We start from the raw sequence: 26829 nt of genomic DNA, 5'->3' as shown, positions 1-26829 counted from the left end.
CGAATTTTGTGGGGATTGAAGGGATCGGGAATGATCACTGGAAACTCGGAATTCCCGAATATTTATCCCGAATTTTGTGGGGATTGAAGGGATCGGGAATGATCACTGGAAACTCGGAATTCCCGAATATTTATCCCGAATTTTAGTGAGGATTGAAAGGATCGGGAGCGGCCACTGGAAACCCGGAATTCCCGAATATTTATCCCGAATTTTAGTGGGGATTGAAGGGATCGGGAGCAGCCCGCGCATCCCACTGGAAATCTGGGAATTCCCGAATTTTATCCCGGATTTCAGTGAGGATTGAAGGAAACTCGGTATTCCCGAAACTTTATCCCGAATTTTAGTGGGGATTGAAGGAAACTCGGGATTCCCGAGCCTTTATCCCGGATTTTCGGGGGGATTGAAGCATTCCCAGGATTGGGAATGGGTTGAAAAAAATTCCAGAGGAATTCAAAAGTTCCCGCGGCTCCTCAGGCTGCGCCTTTTCCCGGAATCCCGAATTCCCCGGGAATGCGGCCCCGGGCACCTTTGGCCTTTTCCCGTTCCTGAGGAATTTTCCCGGCTGGATTTTGCCCTGGGATTGGCCCGGGAGTAGCCGGGACACGCCCAGGAATGTTCCAGCCGGGAAAAAATTTGGGAATAAAGTTTGGGAATAAACTCAGCCCACAGAAGTGAAAAAAATGGCGACGGGAAGGGGAAAAAAATTGGGATTTTGGGATGATTCCATAAGAAAACTTACAGCTTTTCCCAGGAATCTTGCACTTGGGAGGAGCAGGAAATCAAGGATGGGGGGGGGGGGGGGAAGGGGGAAAAAAGGGGGAGAAAAAAAAAGGAGAAAAAAAAAGGGGAGGAAAAAAAAGGGGAGAAAAAAAAGGAGAAAAAAAAAAAGGGGAGAAAAAAAGGGGAGAAAAAAAAAGGGGAGAAAAAAAAAGGGGAGAAAAAAAAAGGGGGAAAAAAAAAAGGAGAAAAAAAAAGGGGGAAAAAAAAGGAGAAAAAAAAAGGGGAGAAAAAAAAGGAGAAAAAAAAAAAGGAAAAAAAATGAGAAAAAAAAAGGAAAAAAAATGAGAAAAAAAAAAAAGGAAAAAAAAGAGGGGAAAAAAGGGAAAACCAAGGGAATCCTTTACTCTAGAATCCCCTGGAATAAAAATGATTTTCCAAACCCCCCCTTCCTTAAATCCTGGGGAGCTTCAGGCTCAGAATTCCCAGGAAAAGCAGGATCTAAGAGTGACCTCAATCCCTGGAGAGCTGCCAGGTTTTTTATCAGCATTTCCCAATTTTCCCAAAATTCCTGGATAAATCAACCCCCCATCCCCCACTTTGGAATGGTTTTAATTAAAAGCCAAACCCTCGACTCTGTAATTAAAAAAATTAATGGAGAATCACATCAAGTATCAAAAAAAAAAACAACCAAACAAGAATCCCCCAAAAAAACCCAAACCCACCCACTCTAAAAAAAAAAAAATAAAAAAAAATCCCTCTTTTCCCAAAAAATCCCAAATATTAAACCTAAGGAACAAACAAACTTGATTTTATTTACAGAACTCTGTGAAGAAAATTTGTATTTCCAGAGGTTTTTTTTTCCTTTTTAGGACAATAAAATCCAACTGGATTTTTTCCAAAGCACGGTGCTGGAATTTTTTTTTTTTTTTTTTTGTTGGATTTTTTCCAAAGTGTGGCTTTGGAATTTTTGGGTCTTCATCATCCCAAAGCACAGGAGGTGTTGGCAAAAATCCCTGGGAAGGGAATAAATCCCCCCCTGGATCCCTCAAATCCTGGAATTCCCAACGGATCCAGAGGCAAAACTGGAGGCACTGGTTTCCCCAAAATTCCTTAAAATCTCTAGGATTTGGGATTCCAAGATAAAATCAAGGAATAAAATCCCCCACCCTCCCCACACTCCAAGATCTGCCATTCCCAAAAATCCCAAATTCCTTGGAATCCCCTTGGGGAGGATTTTTGGGGCTGCTCCAAACCCTCCCCGTGTGTCCCAAAAAATAAAACAAAAAAACTGGGGAAGTTTTTCCATGGGGGAAGGAGGAGCTGTGATTCCAAAAAATGCCAGATAACATCAGGAAAAAAAGAGATGGATAATGAAGTTTGGGATAAGAATTCCCAGGAAATCTGGTGGGAAAAAGTCTCCTCAGTAGTAAGGTCGTCGTGGGTTGTTCTGTAGGGAGAAAAAAAAAAAAAAAAAAAAGAAAAATCATCAAGATTGGAGATTTCATCCCAAAAATCAGCATCTGGATTCTCTGGGAAAGCCACTGGAATGTGACAATTTTTTCCACTTTTTTTTTGCCAAAATTTTGGCTGGAAAGGGGAAATCCAAGCTTGGTTTTGCCTCCTGGAAAATGGTGATTCCAAAGGAATAATGGGATTCATGGAGAAGCTGCCCATGGCAGGGGTTTAATTGGGATAAAATTGGGAAGAAAAATTAGGATTTGAATGAAAAAAAAAAAATGGGAAGGAGAGTTCTGCAGCCAGGGAATTCTGGGAGGATGACTCAGGGTGAGGAGAAAATCCAAGAGGAATTTTCCAACTGCCAACATTCCTGGCATTCCCAGAGCACACTGGAGATTCCAGGGATTTGTCCCTGAGCCTGCCTGGGTTTGGGATATTCCCATTCCAATGGATCCATCCCTGCCCCATTCCTTGGGATATGTCCCTCATCACTGGCTCCATCTCATTCCCATTCCCATTGGATCCATCCCAGCCCCATTCCCTCACTCCTGGCCCTATCCCATCCCATATTCCCATATTCCCATATTCCCATCCCCAGTCCCATGATCTCAATTCCATCCCAGATCAGATTTGGCTGGAAGCCACGTGCCAGCATTCATCCCACCCCATTCCAGCCCCATTATCCCATTCCCATTATCCCATCCCTTTCCTGTTATCCCAATACCAATCCCATGATCCCATTCCCGTTATCCCACTCCTGTACCAGTGGGTTGGGCTGGAAGGGGTACACCAGCATTGATCCCATCCCATTCCATCCTCATTATCCCAACCTCATTATCCTAATCCCATTCCCATTATCCCACGATTCCATTCCCATGATCCTGACCCCATTCCTATGATCCTGATCCTCACCCCATTCTCGTTATCCCGTACCAGTGGGCTGGGCTGGAATGGGTACACCAGCATTGATCCCATCCCATTCTCATTCCTGTTATCCCAATCCCATTATCCTGTTATCCCAGTCCCATACCAGTGTGTTAGGCTGGAATGGGTACACCAGCACTGATCCCATCCCATTCCCATTCCTGTTATCCCATACCAGTGTGTTAGGCTGGAATGGGTACACCAGCATTGATCCCATCCCATTCTCATTCCTGTTATCCCAATCCCATTATCCTGTTATCTCAATCCCATACCAGTGTGTTAGGCTGGAATGGGTACACCAGCATTGATCCCATCCATTCCATTCCCATGATCCCAATCCCATTATCCCATTATCTCAATCCCATACCAGTGTGTTAGGCTGGAATGGGTACACCAGCATTGATCCCATCCATTCCACTCCCATGATCCCAATCCCATTATCCCATACCAGCAGGTTGGGCCGGAAGCGGTACGCCAGCATCATATGCTTGTGGAAAGCCTTGAACTCACTGACCCCATGATCCCATTCCCATTCCCGTTATCCTGACCCCATTCCCATTATCCCAATCCCAATCCCAATCCCATTACCCTGACCCTATTCCCGTTATCCCAATCCCAATCCCATACCAGGGGGTTGGGCCGGAAGCGGTACGCCAGCATCATGCGCTTGCGGAAGGGCTCGCACTCACTGACCCCATGACCCCAATCCCGTTACCCTGACCCCAATCCCATTACCCTGACCCCAATCCCGTTACCCCGTACCAGGGGGTTGGGCCGGAAGCGGTACGCCAGCATCATGCGCTTGCGGAAGGGCTCGCACTCACTGACCCCATGATCCCAATCCTGTTACCCTGACCCCAATCCCATTACCCTGACCCCAACCCCAGTCCCGTTACCCCAATCCCAATCCCGTACCAGGGGGTTGGGCCGGAAGCGGTACGCCAGCATCATGCGCTTGCGGAAGGCCTCGTACTCGTCGTCCTCCTTGGTCAGCTCCGCCGGGCGCTCGATCCCAAACCCCGCCCCGTCCATGGCCGTGGTGCCCCTGCGGAAACCGGGAACGGGGCGGCTCAGACGCCCTGGGAATTCCCACAGGAACTGCCCTCAAAACGTTCCTGGATCTCCTTCCCAAATCTGGGAATTCCTGCAGGAACTGTCCTCAAAACATTCCCAGATCTCCTTCCCACATCTGGGAATTGTCCTCCCGAAACATTCCTGATCTTCTTCCCAAATCTGGGAATGGTCCCCCTGAAACATTTCTGATCTCCTCCCCAAATCTGGGAATTGTCCCCCTGAAACGTTCCTGAATCTCCTTCCCAAATCTGGGAATTCCTGCAGGAACTGTCCTCAAAACATTCCAGGATCTCCTTCCCAAATCTGGGAATTCCCACGGGAACTGCCCTCAAAACGTTCCTGGATCTCCTTCCCAAATCTGGGAATTCCTGTGGGAATTGTCCCCCCTGAAACATTCCCAGATCTCCTTCCCAAATCTGGGAATTCCTGTGGGAATTGTCCCCCCTGAAACATTCCCAGATCTCCTTCCCAAATCTGGGAATTGTCCCCCCTGAAACATTCCCAGATCTCCTTCCCAAATCTGGGAATTGTCCCCCTGAAACATTCCCAGATCTCCTTCCCAAATCTGAGAATTCCTGTGGGAATTTGTCCCCCTGAAACATTCCCAGATCTCCTTCCCAAATCTGGGAATTCCAGTGGGAATTGTCCCCCCTGAAACATTCCCAGATCTCCTTCCCAAATTTGGGAATTCCAGTGGGAATTGTCCCCCCCTGAAACATTCCCAGATCTCCTTCCCAAATTTGGGAATTGTCCTCCTGAAACATTTCTGATCTCCTTCCCAAATCTGGGAATTCCCGAGGGAATTGTCCCTCCCTGAAACATTCCCAGATCTCCTTCCCAAATCTGGGAATTGTTCCCCTGAAACATCCCTGATCTCCTCCCCAAATCTGGGAATTCCTGTGGGAATTGTCCCCCCCTGAAACATTCCCAGATCTCCTTCCCAAATCTGGGAATTGTCTCTCTGAAACATTCCTGATCTTCTTCCCAAATCTGGAATTCCTGTGGGAATTGTCTCCCTGAAACATTCCCAGATCTCCTTCCAAAATCTGGGAATTCTCTTCAAAACATTCCCTGATCTCCTTCCCAAATTCCTGAGAACCTAAAAAAAAAAGCTTTGGAATACCCAAAGTGGGATCAAATCCCAACATTTCTTGTAGGATCTCACAAAGCTGGAATATCCTCCCCTGGATGTGGTTTTTAAAGATTTCCATGATTTTATGACTCCAAGGAGAATGAATATTCCCAAGAATTTCTGATTTTAACAATTTAATCCTGGGAGAGGCGAGGTGCAGACAGGAATTCTTGGAGCTGCACTTCCCTATGGAAATTTTGGTTGGAAATTCAGGATTTAGGGGCTCAGACAGTTCCTGCACTAGCTACAGTCACAAATCCAGGAGAAAATTCCCTGAAAAAATCAGGAATTTTTTCCCAGGCTGAGTTTTCCATGCTCAGGTGAGCAGGAATTCCCCTTGGAGTTGCACTTCCCTATGGAAATTTGGGATTGGAAATTCAGGACTTAGGGGCTCAGACAATTCCTGCACCAGCACAAATCCAAGAGAAAATTCCCCCATAAAAATCAGGAATTTTTTTTCCCAGGCTGAGTTTTCAATGCTCAGGTAAGGAATCTCAGCTGGGCTGTGATTTCAGCAGGAATTCCTGGAAAAAAAAAAAAAGAAGGAATAATCCCCAGGAGCACTCACTTGCTGACAGGATTTTTAATTCCCTGTCCCTCGGATCCCAGTCCCTCTCCTTCCTTCCATCCCATTTTCATCAGCATTTGGTATCCGATGTTTTCCACCGTCAGCTTGAATTCCTTGTACTCGGAATAATCCGGCTCCCGGCCCTCCTGCAGAGGAAAAATGGGAATTTTTTATTGATGGATCACAGGAGAAAAGGGAAAAGCTGCTCCACCCCTCCCCAAATTGGGATTTTGGGAAAGAACTGCAGGATTCCAGCCCTGAGGAAGGAATGATACTCCAACAACAGCTCTGGAATTCCAGTTTTTTTCCTGGATCCAGCCTCAGATCTCTCTCTTTTTTTTTTTTTTTTTTTTTTTTTTTTCCTCCAATCCAGTGCTGAAAAACAGGCATGAGGCATCTTCCAGGAATTCCAGGGAAGGTGCTGGAGTTGTTTTTGGGGTTTGCACTTCCTTAAAATCAGCTGGAGAAAAATTCCTGTTTTTTCCCAGCTTGGTACCTACTGAGGAATCAAGTGGGAGGTTTGTCTGTAATTCCAGAAAAATCCCAAATTGTGGAATTCCAGAGTGGAAAAGGACCTTAAAACCCATCCAGTCCCATGGGCAGGGACACTTCCCAAAATCCCAGGATGCTCCAAATTTTCCTTGGACACTTTCAGGGATGGGGCAGCCACGGAACCTTTGGGAATTCCACCCCATTCCCTCACAGGGAAGGAATTTTCCCCAAATATTTCCCCATTTCTGTGCAAAGAGTGGGGAATCCAATCCCTTTTTTCCCCTGCAGGAATGCCTGGAGGAACTCCCAGAATCCCAGAATTCCTCACCTTGAGTGCCTTGAAGGTCTCCATGAATTTTTCCAGCTCGTCGGGTGGGAGGAAATCCCCGATGAAATGTTTCCCTCTGCCCATCTGGGTCAGCTGCTCTGCCCACTCTGCAAAAGCAGGAACAACACCAAAGTCATGGAGAATCCTTCTGGGATTTGTGGAAAATGAAAATTCACAGGAATTCCCAGTGGGATCCTCATGGAAAACTATGGAGAAAAAAAACGCTCATGGAGAATCCTTGGGATTTGTGGAGCATAAAAATTCTGAGGAATTTCCAGGGAGATCTCCACTCCAGAGAACCATGGAGAGAACAACACTCATGGAGAACCTCTTGGGATTTCAGGGGGATTTGGATTCCAGGGGAATTCTGGAGCATAAAAACTCTGAGGAATTCCCAGTGAGATCTCCACTTTGGAAAATCATGGAGTAAACCATGGAGAATCCTGGGGATTTGTGCAGCATTCCAGGGATTTCTGGAGCATAAAACCTTCCAGGAAAGCCCAGTGAGATCTCTGGAAAACCTTAGAGAATTCCTTGGGCTTTCAGTGGGATTTGGATTCCAGGTGAGTTCTAGAGCATGAAAATTCCCAGGAATGGCCAGCCCATAGGATAGGGATGGAATTTACCCTCTGGAATTGATCCCTGGTGCTCCCAGGTGCCCAGCCCATGGGATATGGATGGAATTCCCTCTCTGGAATTGATCCCTGGTGCTCCCAGGTGCCCAGCCCATGGGATATGGATGGAATTCCTCTCTGGAATTGATCCCTGGTGCTCCCAGGTGCCCAGCCCATGGGATATGGATGGAATTCCCTCTCTGCAATTGATCCCTGGTGCTCCCAGGTGCCAAGCCCATAGAATAAGGATGGAATTCCTCTCTGGAATTCCCTAATCCCAACCCACCCCAGGTTTTGTCCATCTCCATGCGCCGCAGGCGGGGCAGGTGCCAAGCCCAAAGAACAGGGATGGAATTCCCCCTCTGGAATTGATCCCTGGTGATCCCAGGTGCCCAGCTCACAGGATATGGATGGAATTCCCCCTCTGGAATTGATCCCTGGTGCTCCCATGTGCCCAGCCCATGGGATATGGATGGAATTTCCCCTCTGGAATTCCCTAACCCCCTCACCCCGGGTTTTGTCCATCTCCATGCGCCGCAGGCGGTGCTCCCAGGGATGCAATTCCCTCTCTGTGATAGAATTCCCCCTCTGGAATTCCCTAATCCCAACCCACCCCGGGTTTTGTCCATCTCCATGCGCCGCAGGCGGTGCTCCCAGCTGCCCAGCCCATAAAATAAGGATGGAATTCCCACTCTGGAATTGATCCCTGATGCTCCCAGGTGCCCAGCTCACAGGATATGGATGGAATTTCCCCTCTGGAATTCCCTAACCCCCCTCACCCCGGGTTTTGTCCATCTCCATGTACTACAGGCAGTGCTCCCAGGTGCCCAGCCCATGGGATATGGATGGAATTCCCTCTCTGCAATTGATCCCTGGTGCTCCCAGGTGCCCAGCCCATGGGATATGGATGGAATTCCCCCTCTGGAATTGATCCCTGGTGCTCCCACGTGCCCAGCTCACAGGATATGGATGGAATTCCCCCTCTGGAATTGATCCGTGGTGCTCCCAGGTGCCCAGCTCACAGGATATGGATGGAATTCCCCCTCTGGAATTCCCTAACCCCCCTCACCCCGGGTTTTGTCCATCTCCATGCGCCGCAGGTGGTGCTCCCAGGTGCCCAGCCCATAAAATAAGGATGGAATTCCCACTCTGGAATTGATCCCTGGTGCTCCCAGGTGCCCAGCCCATAAAATAAGGATGGAATTCCCACTCTGGAATTGATCCCTGGTGCTCCCAGGTGCCCAGCTCACGGGATATGGATGGAATTCCCTCTCTGGAATTGATCCCTGGTGCTCCCAGGTGCCCAGCTCACAGGATATGGATGGAATTTCCCCTCTGGAATTCCCTAAACCCCCTCACCCCAGGTTTTGTCCATCTCCATGCGCCGCAGGCGGTGCAGGTACCAAGCCCAAAGAACAGGGATGGAATTCCCACTCTGGAATTGATCCCTGGTGCTCCCAGGTGCCCAGCTCACGGGATATGGATGGAATTCCCTCTCTGGAATTGATCCCTGGTGCTCCCAGGTGCCCAGCTCACAGGATATGGATGGAATTTCCCCTCTGGAATTGATCCCTGGTGCTCCCATGTGCCCAGCTCACGGGATATGGATGGAATTTCCCCTCTGGAATTCCCTAACCCCCTCACCCCGGGTTTTGTCCATCTCCATGCGCCGCAGGCGGTGCTCCCAGGTGCCCAGCTCGCTGTCCACCTCCTCGTCGCTGTCGTAGCCGTGCTGGTGCTGCTGCAGCGCGCGCTCCCACAGCAGCTGCATCTCCTGCATCGCCCGCTTGTGCTTCATGATCATGTCGTACATCTGCTGCATCTGGGGGGAAACGGGGAGAATGGGGTCAGGATGGGGGAAATGGGGGTTAGAATGGGGGAAATGGGGGTCAGGATGGGGGAAATGGGGGTCAGGATGGGGGAAATGGGGTCAGAATGGGGGAAATGGGGGTCAGGATGGGGGAAATGGGGTCAGGATGGGGGAAATGGGGTCAGGATGGGGGAAATGGGGGTCGGGATGGGGGAAATGGGGGTCGGGATGGGGGAAATGGGGGTCAGGATGGGGGAAATGGGGGTCAGGATGGGGGAAATGGGGGTCGGGATGGGGGAAATGGGGGTCGGGATGGGGGAAATGGGGGTCGGGATGGGGGAAATGGGGGTCGGGATGGGGGAAATGAGGGTCAGGATGGGGGAAATGGGGGTCGGGATGGGGGAAATGGGGGTCGGGATGGGGGAAATGGGGGTCGGGATGGGGGAAATGGGGGTCGGGATGGGGGAAATGGGGGTCGGGATGGGGGAAATGGGGGTCGGGATGGGGGAAATGGGGGTCGGGATGGGGGAAATGGGGGTCAAGATAGGGGAAACAGGGTTAGAATGGGGGAAATGGGGGTTAGGATGCGGGAAATGGGGGTCAGGATGGGGGAAATGGGGGTCAGGATGGGGGAAATGGGGGTCAGGATGGGGGAAAATGGATTTTAGGGCTGGAAAAGTCCTTCGGGATCTGGGATTTTAAGGCTGGAAAAGTCCTTTGAGATTTGGGATTTTAGGGCTAGAAAGCTCCTTTGGGATTTGGGAGTTTAGGGCTTGAAAAGTCCTTTGGGATTTGGGATTTTAGGGCTAGAAAGCTCCTTTGGGATCTGGGATTTTAAGGCTGGAAAAGTCCTTTGGGATCTGGGATTTTAGGGCTGGAAAAGTCCTTTGGGATTTGGGATTTTAGGGCTGGAAAAGTCCTTTGGGATCTGGGATTTTAAGGCTAGAAAGCTCCTTTGGGATTTGGGATTTTGGGGCTGGAAAAGTCCTTTGGGATCTGGGATTTTAGGGCTGGAAAAGTCCTTTGGGATTTGGGATTTTAGGGCTAGAAAGCTCCTTTGGGATCTGGGATTTTAAGGCTGGAAAAGTCCTTTGGGATCTGGGATTTTAAGGCTGGAAAAGTCCTTTGGGATCTGGGATTTTAAGGCTAGAAAGCTCCTTTGGGATTTGGGATTTTATGGCTGGAAAAGTCCTTTGGGATCTGGGATTTTAGGGCTGGAAAGCTCCTTATCCCCCAAACCCCCTGCTATTCCCACTGTTCCCAAGGATTCCATGATGGAAAATCTTTGTCATTTCCACAGGAGGGAATTTTGGATGGGAGGATTTTTTGGGAATCACCTCCTGCTGTTCCTTCAGCTGCTTCTTCTGGGCCTCAGAGAGCTCAGTGACTCCCACCAACCCCACAGGTTTGCCCTTCTCGTACCCCAGACCCTTCAGGTCCTGAACTGCAGGAAAAAAAAAAGGGAAAAACCTTTGGAAAAATCTGGGAGATCAAGAAAAAACCCACAAATCCACACAGAAAAACCTCACAAATCCCAGCTTAAGGATCATCCCATTCCTCCTTCCCTTACTCCTGTGGGGGATTCCAGGGATGGGGTGTTGCTATTCCCAGGAAATTTAAGGGATTTCAGAACTTTAGGATTCATCTGGAGGGATTTGGGAATCACAGGGGTGGGAAAAGTAGCAGGAAGCAGGTCCTTCCTTGCCAGCTCTGAGAATTCCCAAAATCTGCTTTAAAAATCCTTTTTTTTTCCATAGGAATTCCCTCCTCAGGTGAGGCCAAACCATCCCAAAAAAATGGGAATTAATCTTGATCCCAGATTTTTTGTGGAGACTCCCAGGACTCACAAAATATTTTTTTCCTTAGGAATTCTCTGCTAAGGTAAAGCCAAACCAGCCCAAAAAGTGGGAATTAATTATCCAGGAGAAATTACTGAATTCCCAGGAGTCTCCACAGCAGTTCTAACCCCCAAAAAAGCCAGGAAAATAAATCCAGAGGCAGAATAAAGCTGCAGTTCCTGAGGGAAATTCCAGTTTCAGGAAGCTCCTCCCTTGGAATTCTGGTGGCTGTTAGAGGAGATAAAACCTGGAATTACATATTCCCAGGATGGAAAAGGTGATCCTGGGTTCAAAGAGGGATTAAAGTGAAATAAAAGCGTGGGAAAAGAAGGAAAAAAAAAAAAAAAAAAAAAAAAAGAATTCTGTTTGTAATTCCTGTGGAGTGAAGGGAATATAAAATAAAAATATGAGAAGGGAAAATAAACCATCAAGGGAAAATAACACCAAAAGGTAAAAAAACCCTGGGATTGACAGCAGAGATTCCTAAAGAAAATGGATCCATGCCCAACTCAGGAAATCCAAACCCACCCAAAATTCCCAGGAAAACTCTACCCCACTCACCTGAGAGGGGAGAGGGAGAATCCAGCTGTTGCACCAGCTGTGGCAGGGGCAGCTCCACCTTCTCCTCCTCCGGCCCCCAGCGACTCTTCCTCTTCTTTTTGGTGCTGCCCGGGGCGGGGTTTGGGGTCGGGGCGGGGTTTGGGGTCAGCGAGGGGCTCGGGGCCGTGGCAGGGTTTGGGTTTGGGATCGGGGTGGGATTGGGGATCGCGGCTGGTTGATCCAGAGGGGAGGTGGAGGATGAGGAAGGGGAGGGAGAGGCCGAGGGGATGGGAAGAGCAGCGGGAATAACGGGAGAGGGAACGGGAATGGCCGGAGGAGGCGGGAGGGGAACGGGGAGAGGGAGAGGGGAGGGGACGGGGAGAGGGGGGAAGCACAGGGGGGAAGGAGAGGCCTCGGGACTGCTTTTCCTCTTGAGGCCGGATTCTCCGGGAAAAGAATTGCCGGGAAAAGGAGGATTCCCGGGAAAAGCGGGATTCCCGGGAAAAGGGGGATTCCCGGGAAAAGGGGCGGCGCCCCGCGCCCGGCGGAACTCCTCGAGTTTCTGGCGGTAATAGCGGTGCCCTTTGCTGTGGGGCTCGTACAGGAACCTGCGAACAACGCGACCCTCAGCCCGGAATTCCGGCCTGGAATGCACAGAGCACTCCCAGAGCATTCCCAGATCTCCAGCTCCACTCACAGCTGGGATCCAGCTGTGGAATTCCGGCCTGGAATGCTCAGAGCATTCCCAGAGCATTCCCAGATCTCCAGCTCCACTCAGAGCTGGGATCCACAGCATGGAATTCCCCCCTGGAATGCTCAGAGCATTCCCAGAGCATTCCCAGCTCCACTCAGAGCTGGGATCCAGCTGTGGAATTCCTGCCTGGAATCCCCAGAGCATTCCCAGAGCACTCCTGTGATCCAGCACAGTTTCCTAGGGAATTTTTCTTCCTGTAAAATTCCCAGAGCATTCCTGGCTTTCCAGCTCCACTCAGAGCTGGGATTCTGTTGTGGAATTCCTGCCTGTAATTCCCAGAACAATTCCCTGCCTGCAATTCCCAGAAGACAATTCCCTGCCTGCAATTCCCAGCTCTCCAGGGCTGGGATCCAGCACAGTTTCCTCAGGAATTTTCCTTCCTGCAATTCCCAGAACATTCCCAGCTCTCCAGGGCTGGGATCCAGCACAGTTTCCTAGGGAATTTTCCTTTCTGAAATTCCCAGAAAATTCCCAGCTTTCTAGCTCCATTCAGAGCTGGGATCCAGCTGTGGAATTCCTGTCTGGAATCCCCAGAGTATTCCCAGAGCACTCCCAGCTCTCCAGAGCTGGGATCCAGCACAGTTTCCTCAGGAATTTTCCTTCCTGCAATTCCCAGAACGTTCCCAGCTCCACTCAGAGCTGGGATCCAGCTGTGGAATTCCTGTCTGGAATCCCCAGAATATTCCCAGAGAACTCCCAGCTCTCCAGGGCTGGGATCCAGCACAGTTTCCTCAGGAATTTTCCTTTCTGTAATTCCCAGAGCATTTCCAGCTCTGCAATCCTACTCAGAGCTGGGATCCTCAGCCAGGAATTCCAGCCTGGAATGCCCAGAGTATTCCCAGCTCCACTCAGAACTGGGATCCAGCAGTTTCCTCAGGAATTTTCCTTCCTGCAATTCCCAGAACATTCCCAGCTCTGCAGGGCTGGGACCCAGCGAGGCTTTTTCCCTTCCTGGAATATTTAGACCGTTCCCAGGGCATTCCCAGCTCTCCAGCACCATCCCGTGTGTCCCTGCAGTCAGTGCAGCCTCCACTGGGATCAGGGAATGGTTTTGGTGCCACACAAACACAATTCCATGAAGGAAAAACAGCTCCAAAAATCAGGAATGTGCTGATTCCTCTGCACCCCAAACTTGAGCCCCTCAACTCTTGGCACCATTTCCCAATAAACCCAGAATTCCCATGACTGTCCCTGTGAATTCCCTGGAAATAAACCCCAAAACCTCAGGAATTCCCTGGACCTGGATGTCCCTGCTGCTCTGTAGGGCAAAGCTCCCAACTCAACCACCTCTGCACCCCAAATCTGAGCCCCTCAATCCTCACCACTCCAAAACCTCAACCTCAGAATTCCCATGACTTTCCCAGCGAATTTCCTAGAGATTCCCTGCAAATTCCCTGGAGATTCCTTGTGAAGTCCCTGGAAATTCCCTGGAGATTACCCTGGAGATTTCCTAGAGATTCCTGTGAATTTCCCTGGAAAATTCCTGGAAATTCCCCTGGAAATTCCTCTGGAAATTCCCCTGGAGATCCCTGTGAATTCCCTGCAAATACCCTGCGAATACCCCAGTGAATTTCCAGTAGATTGCCCTGGAAATTTCCTGGAGATTCCCTGGAGATTTCCCTGGAGATGTCCTGGAAATTCCTGTGAATTTCCCTGGAAAATTCCTGGAAATTTCCTGGAAATCCCTGTGAATACCCTGCAAATTTCCTGGAGATTCCTTGTGAATTTCCCTGGAAATTCCCTGGAAATTCCCTGCGAATTCCCTGCAAATACTCTGCGAATTTTCTGGAGATTGCCCTGGAAATTTCCTGGAGATTCCTGTGAATTCCCTGGAGATTTCCCTGGAAATTTCCTGCAGATTCCTGTGAATTCTCTGGAGATTCCCCTGGAAATTTCCTGGAAATTCCCTGCGAATTCCCCTGTGAATTTCCCTGGAAATTTCCCTAGAATTTTCCTGGAGATTGCCCTGGAAATTTCCTGGAAATCCCTGTGAATTTCCCTGGAAAATTCCTGGAAATTCCCCTGGAAATTTCCTGGAAATCCCTGTGAATACCCTGCAAATTTCCTGGAGATTCCTTGTGAATTTCCCTGGAAATTCCCTGGAAATCCCTGTGAATTCCCTGCAAATACTCTGCGAATTTTCTGGAGATTGCCCTGGAAATTTCCTGGAGATTCCCGTGAATTCCCTGGAGATTCCCCTGGAGATTTCCCTGGAAATTTCCTGCAGATTCCTGTGAATTCCCTGGAGATTTCCCTGGAAATTTCCTGCAGATTCCTGTGAATTCCCTGGAGATTCCCCTGGAGATTTCCTGGAGTTTCCTGTGAATTCCCTGGAGATTCCCCTGGAAATTTCCCTGGAAATACTCCGCGAATTCCCTGCAAATACCCTGCGATTTCCCTGAGCATTCCCTGGAGATTCCCTGTGAATTTCCCTGGAATTCCCCTGTGAATTCCCAGTAAACCCAGTCCCAGATCCAGGAATTCCCAGTACCTGAAGGCAGGGTTCTCCCTGTTGTTCTGCAGGGCGATGGCCTCCACCTCGGGCCCCCCAGCAGCCACGAACTGCGCCAGCGTCTCGGCCGAGTGCCGCGTCTCCGGGTCGGCTGGGGGGGAAACTTTAGGCAGGGATTAGTCCTGGGCCCAGCTCACCCCAGCCCAGCCTAACCCGGCCTAAGGACACCAGTGAGGCCTAAAGCTGGGGTTAAAGGAGGAGAAGTGGTACAAAAACAGTTAAATAACATAAAAACTTCAGGTTAAATTTGAGTTTGGGGAGTAGGGATGGGGACTAACCCAGTCTAAGGACACCAGTGAGGACTAAAGTCGGGTTTAAAGGGGGAGAAGTGGTACAAAAATAGTTAAATAGAATCAAAGCAGCATGTTAAACCCAGGTTTGGGGTGTAGGGATGGGGCCTAACCCAGTCTAAGGACACCAGTGAGGACTAAAGTCGGGTTTAAAGGGGGAGTGTTGGTATAAAAACATTTTAATAGCATAAAAACTTTAGTTTAGACCCGAGTTTGGGAGCAAGGATGGGGCCTAATGACCCCAGTGAAGTCTAAAGTTGGGTTTAAAGGAGGAGAATTGGCACAAAAACTGTTAAATAACATAAAAATTTCAGGTTAAACTTGAGTTTGGGGAGTAGGGATGGGGCCTAACCCAGTCTAAGGACACCAGTGAGGACTAAAGTCGGGTTTAAAGGGGGAGTGTTGGTATAAAAACATTTTAATAGCAAAAAAACTCTAGTTTAGACCCAAGTTTGGGAGCAGGGATGAGGCCTAAGGACACCAGTGAGGACTAAAGTTGGGTTTAAAGGGGAAGAATTAGCACAAAAACAGTTAAATAACATAAAAACTTCAGTTTGGGGTGTAGGGATGGGGCTTAACCCAGCCTAAAGACCACAGTGAGGACTAAAGTCAGGTTTTAAGGGTTTTATTGGTTTAAAAAGAGTTAAATAACATAAATAATCAGGTTAAACCTGAGTTTGGGGAGCAGGGATGGGGCCTAAGGACCCCAGTGAGGACTAAAGTTGGGTTTAAAGGGGGAGAATTGGTATAAAAACAGTTAAATAACACAAAAACTTCAGTTTAAATCTGAGTTTGGGGAGTTGGGATGGGGCTTAACCCAGCCTAAGGACCCCAGTGAGGTCTAAAGTTGGGTTTAAAGGGGGAGAAATTGTACAAAAACAATTAAATAGCATAAAAACTTCAGTTTTTTTTAAACCCAAGTTTGGGAATCAGGGATTGAAGAGATGAGAGATAAAACAGCTTTGGGTCCCCAAATCCCAAATTTTCAACATGCCAGGCACTTTTCCATAGGATTACAGCACCTGGAATTATCCACAATTAAGAATTTTAGATTTTTTTTCCCTGTCTCAGGCACTTTTCCATAGGATTACAGCACCTGGAATTATCCCTAATTAAAAACTTTGGATTTTTCCCCTGTGCCAAGCATTTTTCCATAGACTTAAACAACCTGGAATTACCATAATTACAAATTTTGTATTTTTTTTTTCCTGTCCCAGGCAATTTCCATAGGATTAAACCACCTGGAATTATCCATTATTAAAAATTCTGGATTTTTTTCCATGTGCCAAGCATTTTTCCATAGGATTACTGCACCTGGAATTATCCACAATTAAGAATTTTGTATTTTTTCCCCTGTCTCAGGCATTTTTCCATAGGATTACAGAACCTGGAAGTATCCATAATTAAAAATTTTGCATTTTTTTCCCCTGTCTCAGACACTTTTCCATAGAATTAAACCTCCTGGAATTATCCACATTGAAGGAATTTGCCCCTGAATTACAAGAGGAAATCCTTTGGAAAACTCCAAGGATTTGATTCTCTTTCCAGTCAGGAATTTTCTTTTCAGGCAGACAAAATTTCCACCCCAATTAAATCTCAAATTTCCCAGATTTTAGTGGGAATTACCTTTTTGGGAAGAGGCTGCCTGGGAATTTTGATTTTCTTTCCTTATTTCTGCCACTTTCTTCCTGTAGTAAAGGAATTCTCTGCTGTTCTTATCATGCAAAAACCTGGAAAAAAAGGGAAAAAAGGAGGAATAATTATCCAAATATTGATATTCTGGAGTAGGAACTGCTCCAACTCTCACATGGAAAAGTGGAGAAATTACTCAGAATGCACCTAAAATATGGAATTAATATTTGGAATTTCAATCCAAGGATTTGCACCCAAATTTTTGTTGCTTGAAGGGAAATTAAGGAGGAATCCTGTGCCCACCAGTGTTGGGATTAAAAAACTTTTCACCCCTCAATTCCAAACTTTTCCCCTTCCTCAAATCCAAACTTCCCCCCACCTCAAATTCCAGATTTTGCTTCTCACAATGAACCCAAATTTTTCCCCCTCAAACCCAAACTTTTCCATCCTCAGGAAAAGAACAATGAACCCAAATTTTCCCCTCCTCAAATTCCAAATTTTTCCCCTCACAGGAGGAACAATGAACCCAAACTTCTCCTCCTGTGGGAAAAACAAGGAACCCAAACTTTTTCCACCTCTCAAATCCAAATTTTTCCATCCTCACAAGGGAGCACAAACAATGAATCCAAACTTTTCCCCTCAAATCCAAATTTCCCCCACCTCAAATCCAAACTTTTCCTTCCTCAAATCCAGATATTCCCCCTCCTAGGAAGAACAATGGACCCAATTTTTCCCCTTCTCAAATTCCAAATTTTCCTCCTCAGAGGAAGAACAATGAATCCAAACTTTTCCTCCTCAGGAAAAAAAACATGAACCCAAACTTTCCCCTCCTCAAACCCAAACTTTTCATCCCTCAGGAAAGAACAATGAATCCAAACTTTTTCCATCCCTCAAATCCAAATTTCTCCCACCTCAAATCCAAACTTTTTCCTCTCAGGGAAAAAACAATGAACCCAAATTTTCCCCTTCTCAAATTCCAAATTTTCCCCCTCAGAGGAAGAACAACGAGCCCAAACTTTCCCCACCCCTCAAACCCAAACTCTTCCCCCTCACAGGAGGAACAATGAACCCAAACTTTTCCTCCTCTGGGAAAAACAATGAACCCAAACTTTTCCCCCTTCAAATCCAAATTTCCCCCACCTCAAACCTAAACTTTTCATCCCTCAGGAAAGAACAATGACCCCAAACTTTCCCCTCCTCAAACCCAAATGTTTCCCCCTCACAGGAGGAACAATGAACCCAAACTTCTCCTCTTCTGGGAAAAAACAATGAACCCAAACTTTTCCTCCTCTGGGAAAAACAATGACCCCAAACTTTTCCCCCTCAAACCCAAACGTTTCCCCCTCACAGAAGGAACAATGAACCCAAACTTTTCCTTCTCAAACCCAAACGTTTCCCCCTCAAATCCAAATTTCCCTCCCCTCAAACCCAAACTTTTCATTCCTCAGGAAAGAACAGTGACCCCAAACTTTCCCCTCCTCAAACCCAAACGTTTCCCCCTCAAATCCAAATTTCCCTCCCCTCAAACCCAAACTTTTCATCCCTCAGGAAAGAACAACGACCCCAAACTTTCCCCTCCTCAAACCCAAACGTTTCCCCCTCAAATCCAAATTTTCCCCCGCCTCAAACCCAAACTTTTTCTCCTCAGAGAACAACAACAACAACCCCAATTTTCACAATCAACACCCCCAAACCCCGCTGCTGCCCTTTCCTGGGGAACAAACCCACCCCTAACTCACCCAAAAGCAGGATTATCCTTGTAGTCCTCCATGGCGACCTTCTCGAGCTCGGGGCCGCCCTCAGCCACGAACCTGGCCAGCTTTTCCACCACCTGCCGCGTCTCCACGTCCTCTGGGGGCAAAACTTTAAGGAGGCTGTCAGTACTTGGGGTTCAACTTCCCCCACAAACGGGAAACAGGGAATTACTGCCGAAAAGCACGGAGCAGACACATGGGAATATGGGAAGAGAAAGGATGAAATGGGGCAGGCAGTTGTAGAAAGGTGTTCATATCATCATTTTTGATTTTTTCATGGGGTGGGTTCTGAGCTTTTTTTCCCCCCATAGGGTTCCTACAGGGGAAACCTGAATTTGGGGTGGGGTTAAAGATCATCCCATTGCTACATTTTCTGCTGTCCTGACTTTTGCTTGGACACTTCCAGGGATCCAGGGGTGGGCACAGCTGCTGTGGGAATTCCAGCACAGCCTCTTCTCACCCTCCCAGCCAGGAATTCGTTCTCAAAATCCCATCCAAATTCCCCTTTTCTAGTTTAAATCCATTCCCTGTCCTGGAATTCCAGCCCTTACCCAAAATCCCTCTCCTGGAAGCCCTTCAGGCTCTGGAAGCAGCTCCAAGGTTTTCCTGGAATTTCCCTTCTCCCTTCTCTCCTTAAACATTTCCAGTGGCCAGAGCTACAATGGGAATTTCAGCCCAGCTCCTCCTCATCCTCCTGGCCAGGAATTCCTTCCCAAAATCTCACTTAAATCCACCTTTCTTCAGCTTGAAGCCATTCCTTGTGCCCTGTCCCTCCACCCCTAATCCCAAATTCCCTCTCCAGCTCTCCTGGAGCCCCTAGGCTCTGGAAGCAGCTCCAAGGTTTCCCTGGAATTTCCCTGAACCCCTGTCCCAGGATCTGAACCTTGATCCCATTCCTTGCTGGGTCTGAGGGAATCCTGCCCTCACTGATCCCCTATTCCAGGATCTGAACCTATGTTCCATTTCCTACTAGGCTTGAGGGAATCCTATGCCCAGCTGATCCCCTACCCCAAACTGATCTTTGTCCAAGGATAAATCCACCCAACTTCCTACTGGGACTGAGAAAATCCTATCCCAAACTGACCCCTGTCCCAGGACCTGAACCACAATCCCACTCTCTACTGAGCCTGAGGGAATCCTGCCCCACTGATCACCTATTCCAGGATCTGACCCTCTATCCCAGGACCTGAATCCCACCCCATTCCCCACTGGTCCTGAGGGAATCCTGCTCCTATTGATCTTTTATCCAAGGGCCTTGACCCTAATCCCATTCCCTGCTGAGCCTGAGGGAATCCTATCTCAAACTGATTCCTATCCCAGGATAAATCCACCCAACTTCCCACTGGGCCTGAGGGAATTCTATCCCAAACTGACCCATCCCATGACCTGAACCCCAATCCCATTCCTTACTAGGCCTGAGGGAATCCTGCCCCCACTGAACCCCAATCCCATTCCTTACTAGGCCTGAGGGAATCCTTTCCCAAACTGACCCCTGATCCCATGACCTGAACCCCAATCCCATTGCCTACTGGTCCTGAGGGAATCCTGCCCCTACTGAACCCCAATCCCATTCCTTACTAGGCCTAAGGGAATCCTTTCCCAAACTGACCCTGCCCCAGGACCTGAACCTCACCCCATTCCCTACTGGGCCTGAGGGAATCCTGCCCCCACTGAACCCCAATCCCATTCCTTACTAGGCCTGAGGGAATCCCATCCCAAACTGACCCTGTCCCAGGACCTGAACCCCAAGCCCATTCCCTACTGGGCCTGAGGGAATCCTGCCCACACTGAACCCCAATCCCAGGACCTGAACCCCAATCCCATTCCTTACTAGGCCTGAGGGAATCCCATCCCAAACTGACCCTGTCCCAGGACCTGAACCCCAATCCCAGGACCTGTACCCCAATTCCATTCCCAACTGCTCCTGAGGGAATCCTGCCCCCACTGATCCCCTACCCCAGGATGTGCATTCCCAGCTCCAACTCCAGAGCAGGAGCTGCCACTGACCTTTGATTTCCAACCACTGCTCGTAATCCTCCTCCTCATCCTCATCAGGGGCCTGGAAGACGCTGAGGCGGCTGAGGACAGGGCTGGGTTTGGGATGGGAGAGGCTCCGGGCCTGCAGCATCCGGCTCAGGGCCTGGCCCGGCCGCTTCCCCAGCAGCTTCTTCCCGGGGTTTGGGGCTGGGGTGTTCCCAGAATTGCTGGAGGGATTTGGGGCAGTTTCTGTGGAGGAAAATGAAGAGAAATTATTCTTGGCAATCCCAAGTTTGGTGTGGGAAAGGCTCTGGGCCTGGCCTGGCTTCTTCTTCTCAAGGTTTGGAGCTGGGGCATTCCCTGAGTTGTCTGAGGGATTTAGGGCAGTTTCTGAGGAGAAAATGAAGAGAAATTATTCTTAAAATCTTGGGTTTGGGTTGAGAGAGGCTCCAGGCCTGTCCCCGGCAGCTTCTTCACAAGGTTTGGAGCTGGGGCATTCCCAGAATTATATGAGGGATTTGGGGCAATTTCTGTGGAGAAAATAAAGGGAAAAGATTTTTGGGAATCCTGGCCTTGGGATGGGGCATTCCTGGAGTTGTTGGGGACATTTGGGGCAGTTTCTGTGAAGAATATGAAGGGAAATTATTCTTGGCAATCCCAAGTTTGGTGTGGGAATGGCTCTGGGCCTGGCCTGGCTTCTTCTTCCCAAGGTTTGGAGCTGGGGCATTCCCTGAGTTGTCTGAGGGATTTGGGGCAGTTTCTGAGGAGAAAATGAAGAGAAATTATTCTTAAAATCTTGGGTTTTGGGTGGGAGAGGCTCTGGACCTGCTCCAGCTGCTTCTTCCAAGGTTTGGAGCTGGGGCATTCCTGGAATTGTTGGGGGGGATTTGAGGCAGTTTCTTAGGGGAGAATGAGGGAAGAAAAAAAGAGTTCCTGGGAATTCTGAATTTGGGATGGGGCATTCCTGGGTATTTGGGGCAGTTTCTGTGGAGAAAAATGAAGATAAATTATTCTTGGAAATCTTGGGTTTGGGTTGAGAGAGGCTCCAGGCCTGTCCCCGGCAGCTTCTTCCCAAGGTTTGGAGCTGGGGCATTCCCTGAGTTGTCTGAGGGATTTGGGGCAGTTTCTGTGGAGAAAATAAAGGGAAAATATTTTTGGGAATCCTGGCCTTGGGATGGGGCATTCCTGGAATTGTTGGGGGCATTTGGGGCAGTTTCTGTGGAGAAAAATGAAGAGAAATTATTCTTGGCAATCCCAAGTTTGGTGTGGGAAAGGCTCTGGGCCTAGCCTGGCTTCTTCTTCCCAAGGTTTGGAGCTGGGGCATTCCCTGAGTTGTCTGAGGGATTTGGGGCAGTTTCTGTGGAGAAAATTAAGAAGAAATTATTCTTGGCAATCCCAAGTTTGATGTGGGAAATGCTCCAGGCATGCCCTAGCTGCTTGTTTCCAAGGTTTGGAGATGGGGCATTCCCTGAGTTGTCTGAGGGATTTGAGGCAGTTTCTGAGTGAAGAACGAAGGAAACAGAGTTCCTGGGTATCCCAGATTTATATTGGGAAAGGAAGGACCTACCAGCATTGGATTTTTCCCTCTGGAGCTTCAGGAATTGCTGCAGGAAACTTCCATCATTCACAAACTTGTTGGACACAGAGGCCTCGTTCTCGGAGCCATCATCACTGAGTGGGGACAGGAAAACAGCAGCTGGAATTTGGGAGCTTCCCAGCCCTTCCCATGTGGGATTTGGCACAGGAAAAACTCCTGGAATTGGTCATTTTCCTCACCTACCACTGAATTCCCAAAAGAACCCCCAATTCTCCTTCCTGCTTCATTAAAACTGGGATTTTCCTTCCCTGCTCCATTAAAATTGAGATTTTTGATTCCTAATTCACCAAAACTGGGGTTTTCCTTCCTTGCTTCATTAAAATTGGGATTTTTCTCCTTCTGCTTTACCAACACTGTAATTTTCCTTCTGCTCCATTAAAATTGGCATTTTGCTCCCTCTGCTCCACCAAAATCGGGATTTTCCTCACTGTGCTCCACCAAAACTGGGATCTTCCTCCTTCTGCTCCACCAAAATCAGGATTTTCTTCTTCTTCTCTATCAAAATCAGGATTTTCCTTGCTCTGTCCCACCAAAATCGGGATTTTCCTTCCTCTGCTCCACCAAAACCGGGATTTTCCTCCCTCTGCTCCACCAAAATTGGGATTTTCCTCCCTCTGCTCCACCAAAATTGGGATTTCCTTTCCTGTGCTCCACCAAAACTGAGATTTTCCTCCCTCTCTCCACCAAAACTGTGATTTTCCTCCCTCTGCTCCACCAAAACTGTGATTTTCCTCCCTCTACTCGACCAAAATCAGAATTTTCCTCCCTCTACTCCACCAAAATCAGAATTTTCCTCCCTCTGCTCCACCAAAATCAGAATTTTCCTCCCTCTGCTCCACCAAAATTGGAATTTCCCTCCCTCTCTCCACCAAAACTGTGATTTTCATCCCTCTGCCCCACCAAAATCGGGATTCTCCTCCCTCTGCTCCACCAAAATCGGGATTTTCCTTCCTCTGCTCCACCAAAATCGGGATTTTCTTCTTCTCCTCCATCACAATCAGGATTTTCCTCGCTCTGCTCCACCAAAATTGGGATTTTCCTCCCTATGCTCCATCAAAATCAGGATTTTCCTTCCTCTGCTCCACCAAAATCGGGATTTTCCTCACTGTGCTCCACCAAAACTGGGATCTTCCTCCTTCTGCTCCACCAAAATCAGGATTTTCTTCTTCTTCTCTATCAAAATCAGGATTTTCCTTGCTCTGTCCCACCAAAATCGGGATTTTCCTTCCTCTGCTCCACCAAAACCGGGATTTTCCTCCCTCTGCTCCACCAAAATTGGGATTTTCCTCCCTCTGCCCCACCAAAATTGGGATTTTCCTCCCTCTGCCCCACCAAAATCGGGATTCTCCTCCCTCTGCTCCACCAAAACTGTGATTTTTCTCCCTCTGCTCCACCAAAACTGAGATTTTCCTCCTTCTGCTCCACCAAAACTGAGATTTTCCTCCTTCTGCTCCACCAAAACTGAGATTTTCCTCCTTCCGCTCCACTAAAATCGGGATTTCCTTTCCTGTGCTCCACCAAAACTGGGATTTTCCTCCCTCTGCCCCACCAAAATCGGGATTCTCCTCCCTCTGCACCACCAAAACTGCAATTTCCCCCCCCCAGCTCCACTTCCCAGCCCATCTGCTGGCAGCCAGAATCCCGGGATTCCCTCGTACTCTCCGAGCAGCGGGAGCTGCGGGATGCTGAGGGAGTTCTGCCGCGCCTGCTGCTCCAGCCGAGCCTCGATTTCCCGTTTTTTCTGCGCGATCAGCTCCTCCTGCTGCAGGATGTTCACGCTCGTCTTGGCCGATTTGGATTGGGACACTCCGAACCACCGGCTCGCCTTCCCTGAGGGAAAAAGGTGGGAATTAGCATGGGAATTGCCAGGAATCTGGGGCTGATTTCCTCACCGAAAAGGAGGGAATTAGGACGGGAATTGTCAGGATTGGAGGGCGCATTCCCTGAGGGAAAAAGGCGGGAATTAACAGGGATCATCCCAAATCAAGGGATGCATTCCCTGAGGGAAAAAGGCAGGAATTAACAGGGATCATCCCAAATCAAGAGATGCATTCCCTGAGGGAAAAAGGCAGGAATTAGCATGGGTTCGTCCCCTCAGGGAAAAGGGTGGGAACTAACAGGGATCATCCCAAATCCAGGGCCTCATTCTCTGAGAGAAAAGGATGGGGTTAACATGGGGATCAGCCCAAATCAAGGGTCGCCCTCCCTGAGGGAAAAAGGCGGGAATTAGCATGGGAAATGTCCGGAATCAGGAGTGGATTCCCTGAGGCAAAAGGGCAGGATTTAACACCGGATCATCCCAAATCAAGGGGCTCATGCCCTGAGGAAAAAAGGCGGGAATTAACTGGGATCAATCTGGAATCCAGGGGCGCATTCCCTGAGGGAAAAAGGTGGGAATTAACAGGGAACATTCAAAATCCAAGGGTGCATCCCCTGATGGAAAAAGGCAGAAACCAACAGAGATCAGCCCGAATCCAGGGGCTCATCCCCTGAGGAAAAAAAGGCGGGAATTAACAGGGATCATCTGGAATCCAAGGGCGGATTCCATGAGGGAAAAAGCAGGAATTGACAGAAATGAGTGGGAATCCAGGGGCTCATTCTCTGAGATAAAAGGATGGGGTTAACAAGAGGGTCATCCCAAATCAACGGATGCATTCCCGGAGAGAAAAAGGCAGGAATTAGCATGGGAATCGCCAGGAATCTGGGGCACATTCCTTGAGGAAAAGGGCAGGATTTAACACCAGATCATCCCAAATCAAAAGGTGGGAATAAACAGGGATCATCCTCAATTGAGGGGCTCATTCCCTGAGGAGAAAAAGGTGGGAATTAACTGGGATCATCTGGAATCCAGGGGCGCATTCCCTGAGGGAAAAAAGTGGGAACTGACAGAAATGAGCCGGAATCCAGGGGCTCATTCTCTGAGGAAAAAAGTGGGAATTAACAGGGATCATCCCAAATCCAGGGGCTTATTCCCTGAGGGAAAAGGAAGGAGTTAACAAGTGGATCAGACCAAAACGAGGGTCGCCTTCCCTGAGGAAAAAGGTGGGAATTAACTGGGAGCATCTGGAAACCATGCAAGCATTCCCTGAGGGAAAAAGCGGGAATGAACAGGGATCACCCCAAATAAAGGGGCGCATTCCCTGAGGGAAAAGGGCGGGATTTAGCACAGGAATTGTCTGGAAACAAGGGCACATTCCATGAGGGAAAAAGGTGGGAATTAACTGGGATCATTCCAAATCCAGGGGCTCATTCCCTGATGAAAAAAGGCGAGAATTAGCATAGGAATTGTCAGGAATCCAGGGGCTCATTCCCTGAGGGAAAAAAGCGGGAACTGACAGAAATGAGCTGGAATCCAGGGGCTTGTTCTCTGAGGGAAAAAGGTGGGAATTAACAGGGATCAGCCTGAATCCAGGGGCTCATTCCCTGAGGGAAAAGGATGGGGTTAACAAGAGGATTAGCCCAAATCAAGGAGTGCACGCCCCAAAGGAAAAAGGCGGGAATTAACTGGGAGCATCTGGAATCCACGTGCACATTCCCTGAGGAAAAAAAGCGGGAATGAACAGGGATTGTCCCAAATCAAGGGGCGCATTCCCTGAAGAAAAAAGGCGAATTTTAGCAGGGGAATTGTCTGGAAACAAGGGCACATTCCATGAGGGGAAAAGGTGGGAATTAACTGGGATCATTCCAAATCCAGGGGCTCATTCCCTGATGAAAAAAGGCGGGAATTAGCATGGGAATTGTCAGGAATCCAGGGGCTCATTCCCTGAGGGAAAAGGGTGGGAAGTAGCACGGGAATTGTCTGGAATCAGGGGCACATTTCATGAGGGAAAAAGGCGGGAATTAACAGGGATCGTCTGGAATCCAGGGGTTCATTCCCTGAGGGAAAATAGCAGGAATAAAAAGGGATCAGACTGAATCCAGAGGCTCACCCCCTGAGGGAAAAGGGTGGGATTTAATAGGAATCATCCCAAATCAAGGCTCACATTCCCTGAGGGAAAAAGGTGGGATTAGAGTAGGGACCTTCCCGAATTCAGCTTCCCTGTTGGAAAAGAAGGAAAATCAGTGGGGAAACCATCCCACATCACAGCTCATATTTCCTGCGGGATAAGAAGGGAGATTAACACAGGGATCATCCTGAATCAAGGCTCGCTCCTCCTGTGGGAGAAGGGAAGAAATAACTGTGGGATCACCCCAAAGTCAACCTCCTTATAGAAAGAAGAAGACAAAAAAAAACCAAGTGGGGTCTCCAAGAACCATCAGCTCAGCTTTCCTATGGGAAAAGAGAGAGGGAATGAACAGTCGAGTTTCCTGTGGGAAAAGGAAAGGAAAAATCAACAGTGGAGCCTCCTAGAACTACCGGTTCCGCTTCCCTGTGGGAAAAGAAGAGGAAGAATAACGGGGAGACCACCCCGGACCCAAGGCTCAGCTTTCCTATGGGAAAAGGGGGGAAATTAAACAGAGGAAGCGTCCCGAACCAGTAACCCGGCTTTTCTGCGGGAAAGGGAGCCGGGAAGGAAGGCGGGGATCCATCCCGAACTCCCGGCTCGGCTCCGCTGCGGGAATAAACGGGGGATTTTAACGGTGGGGGCCTCCCCCAGCCCCCGACTCTGCTGGCACACCCCCACCCCCGGCTCCCGGAGCCCCGGAGGCGGTAGGGCCGAGCCGGGGGATGGCAGCGAGGCAGGAGGAACGGAGCAGAGCCCCGGGAGGGCCGGGGCAGAGCCGGGACCGGCAGGAGCCGCCCTGGCCGGGCCGTACCTGGCGCATCCCTGTGGTTGTCCATTTTGGAGCCCCCGTCCCAGCCTGCCCCGCGCC

General features: G+C 49.0%; 1 protein-coding gene across 2 annotated transcripts; it reads right to left on the bottom strand.

The window, feature by feature from the left end:
• Positions 1-1511: 1511 nt before the first annotated feature.
• Positions 1512-26821, bottom strand: SUGP1 (SURP and G-patch domain containing 1). 2 transcript variants are annotated; one of them, XM_056512895.1, is made up of 14 exons: positions 26773-26821; positions 23673-23844; positions 21985-22088; positions 20448-20666; positions 18426-18549; positions 16681-16784; positions 14744-14867; positions 11520-12106; positions 10458-10564; positions 8955-9132; positions 6697-6803; positions 5877-6022; positions 4018-4147; positions 1512-2167 (listed from the first exon to the last, which is right to left on the bottom strand). In XM_056512895.1, the coding sequence occupies exons 1-14, from the start codon at positions 26795-26797 to the stop codon at positions 2141-2143; spliced, it is 2154 nt and encodes a 717-aa protein (XP_056368870.1). In that variant the 5' UTR covers positions 26798-26821; the 3' UTR covers positions 1512-2140. The 2 variants fall into 2 exon arrangements, with proteins under 2 accessions (XP_056368870.1, XP_056368871.1); XM_056512896.1 differs by having other exon boundaries at positions 14744-14855.
• Positions 26822-26829: the final 8 nt, after the last annotated feature.

This window comes from Oenanthe melanoleuca, chromosome 28 (assembly GCF_029582105.1).
Source record: "Oenanthe melanoleuca isolate GR-GAL-2019-014 chromosome 28, OMel1.0, whole genome shotgun sequence".
NCBI lineage: Eukaryota > Metazoa > Chordata > Aves > Passeriformes > Muscicapidae > Oenanthe > Oenanthe melanoleuca.
This window is presented reverse-complemented; position numbering and strand designations above follow the sequence as displayed.

What these genes read in the sequence shown, in the direction of transcription:
- SUGP1 (XM_056512895.1), bottom strand. Translation starts at nt 26,797, where the DNA reads ATGGACAACCACAGGGATGCGCCAG. An exon ending in GAGGGAAAAATCCAATGCTG is followed by an intron (nt 20,667 to 21,984) that starts GTAGGTCCTTCC and finishes TTTCCTCCACAG; the next exon opens with AAACTGCCCCAAATCCCTCC. An exon ending in AGCTGAAGGAACAGCAGGAG is followed by an intron (nt 9,133 to 10,457) that starts GTGATTCCCAAA and finishes GTTTCCCCCCAG; the next exon opens with ATGCAGCAGATGTACGACAT.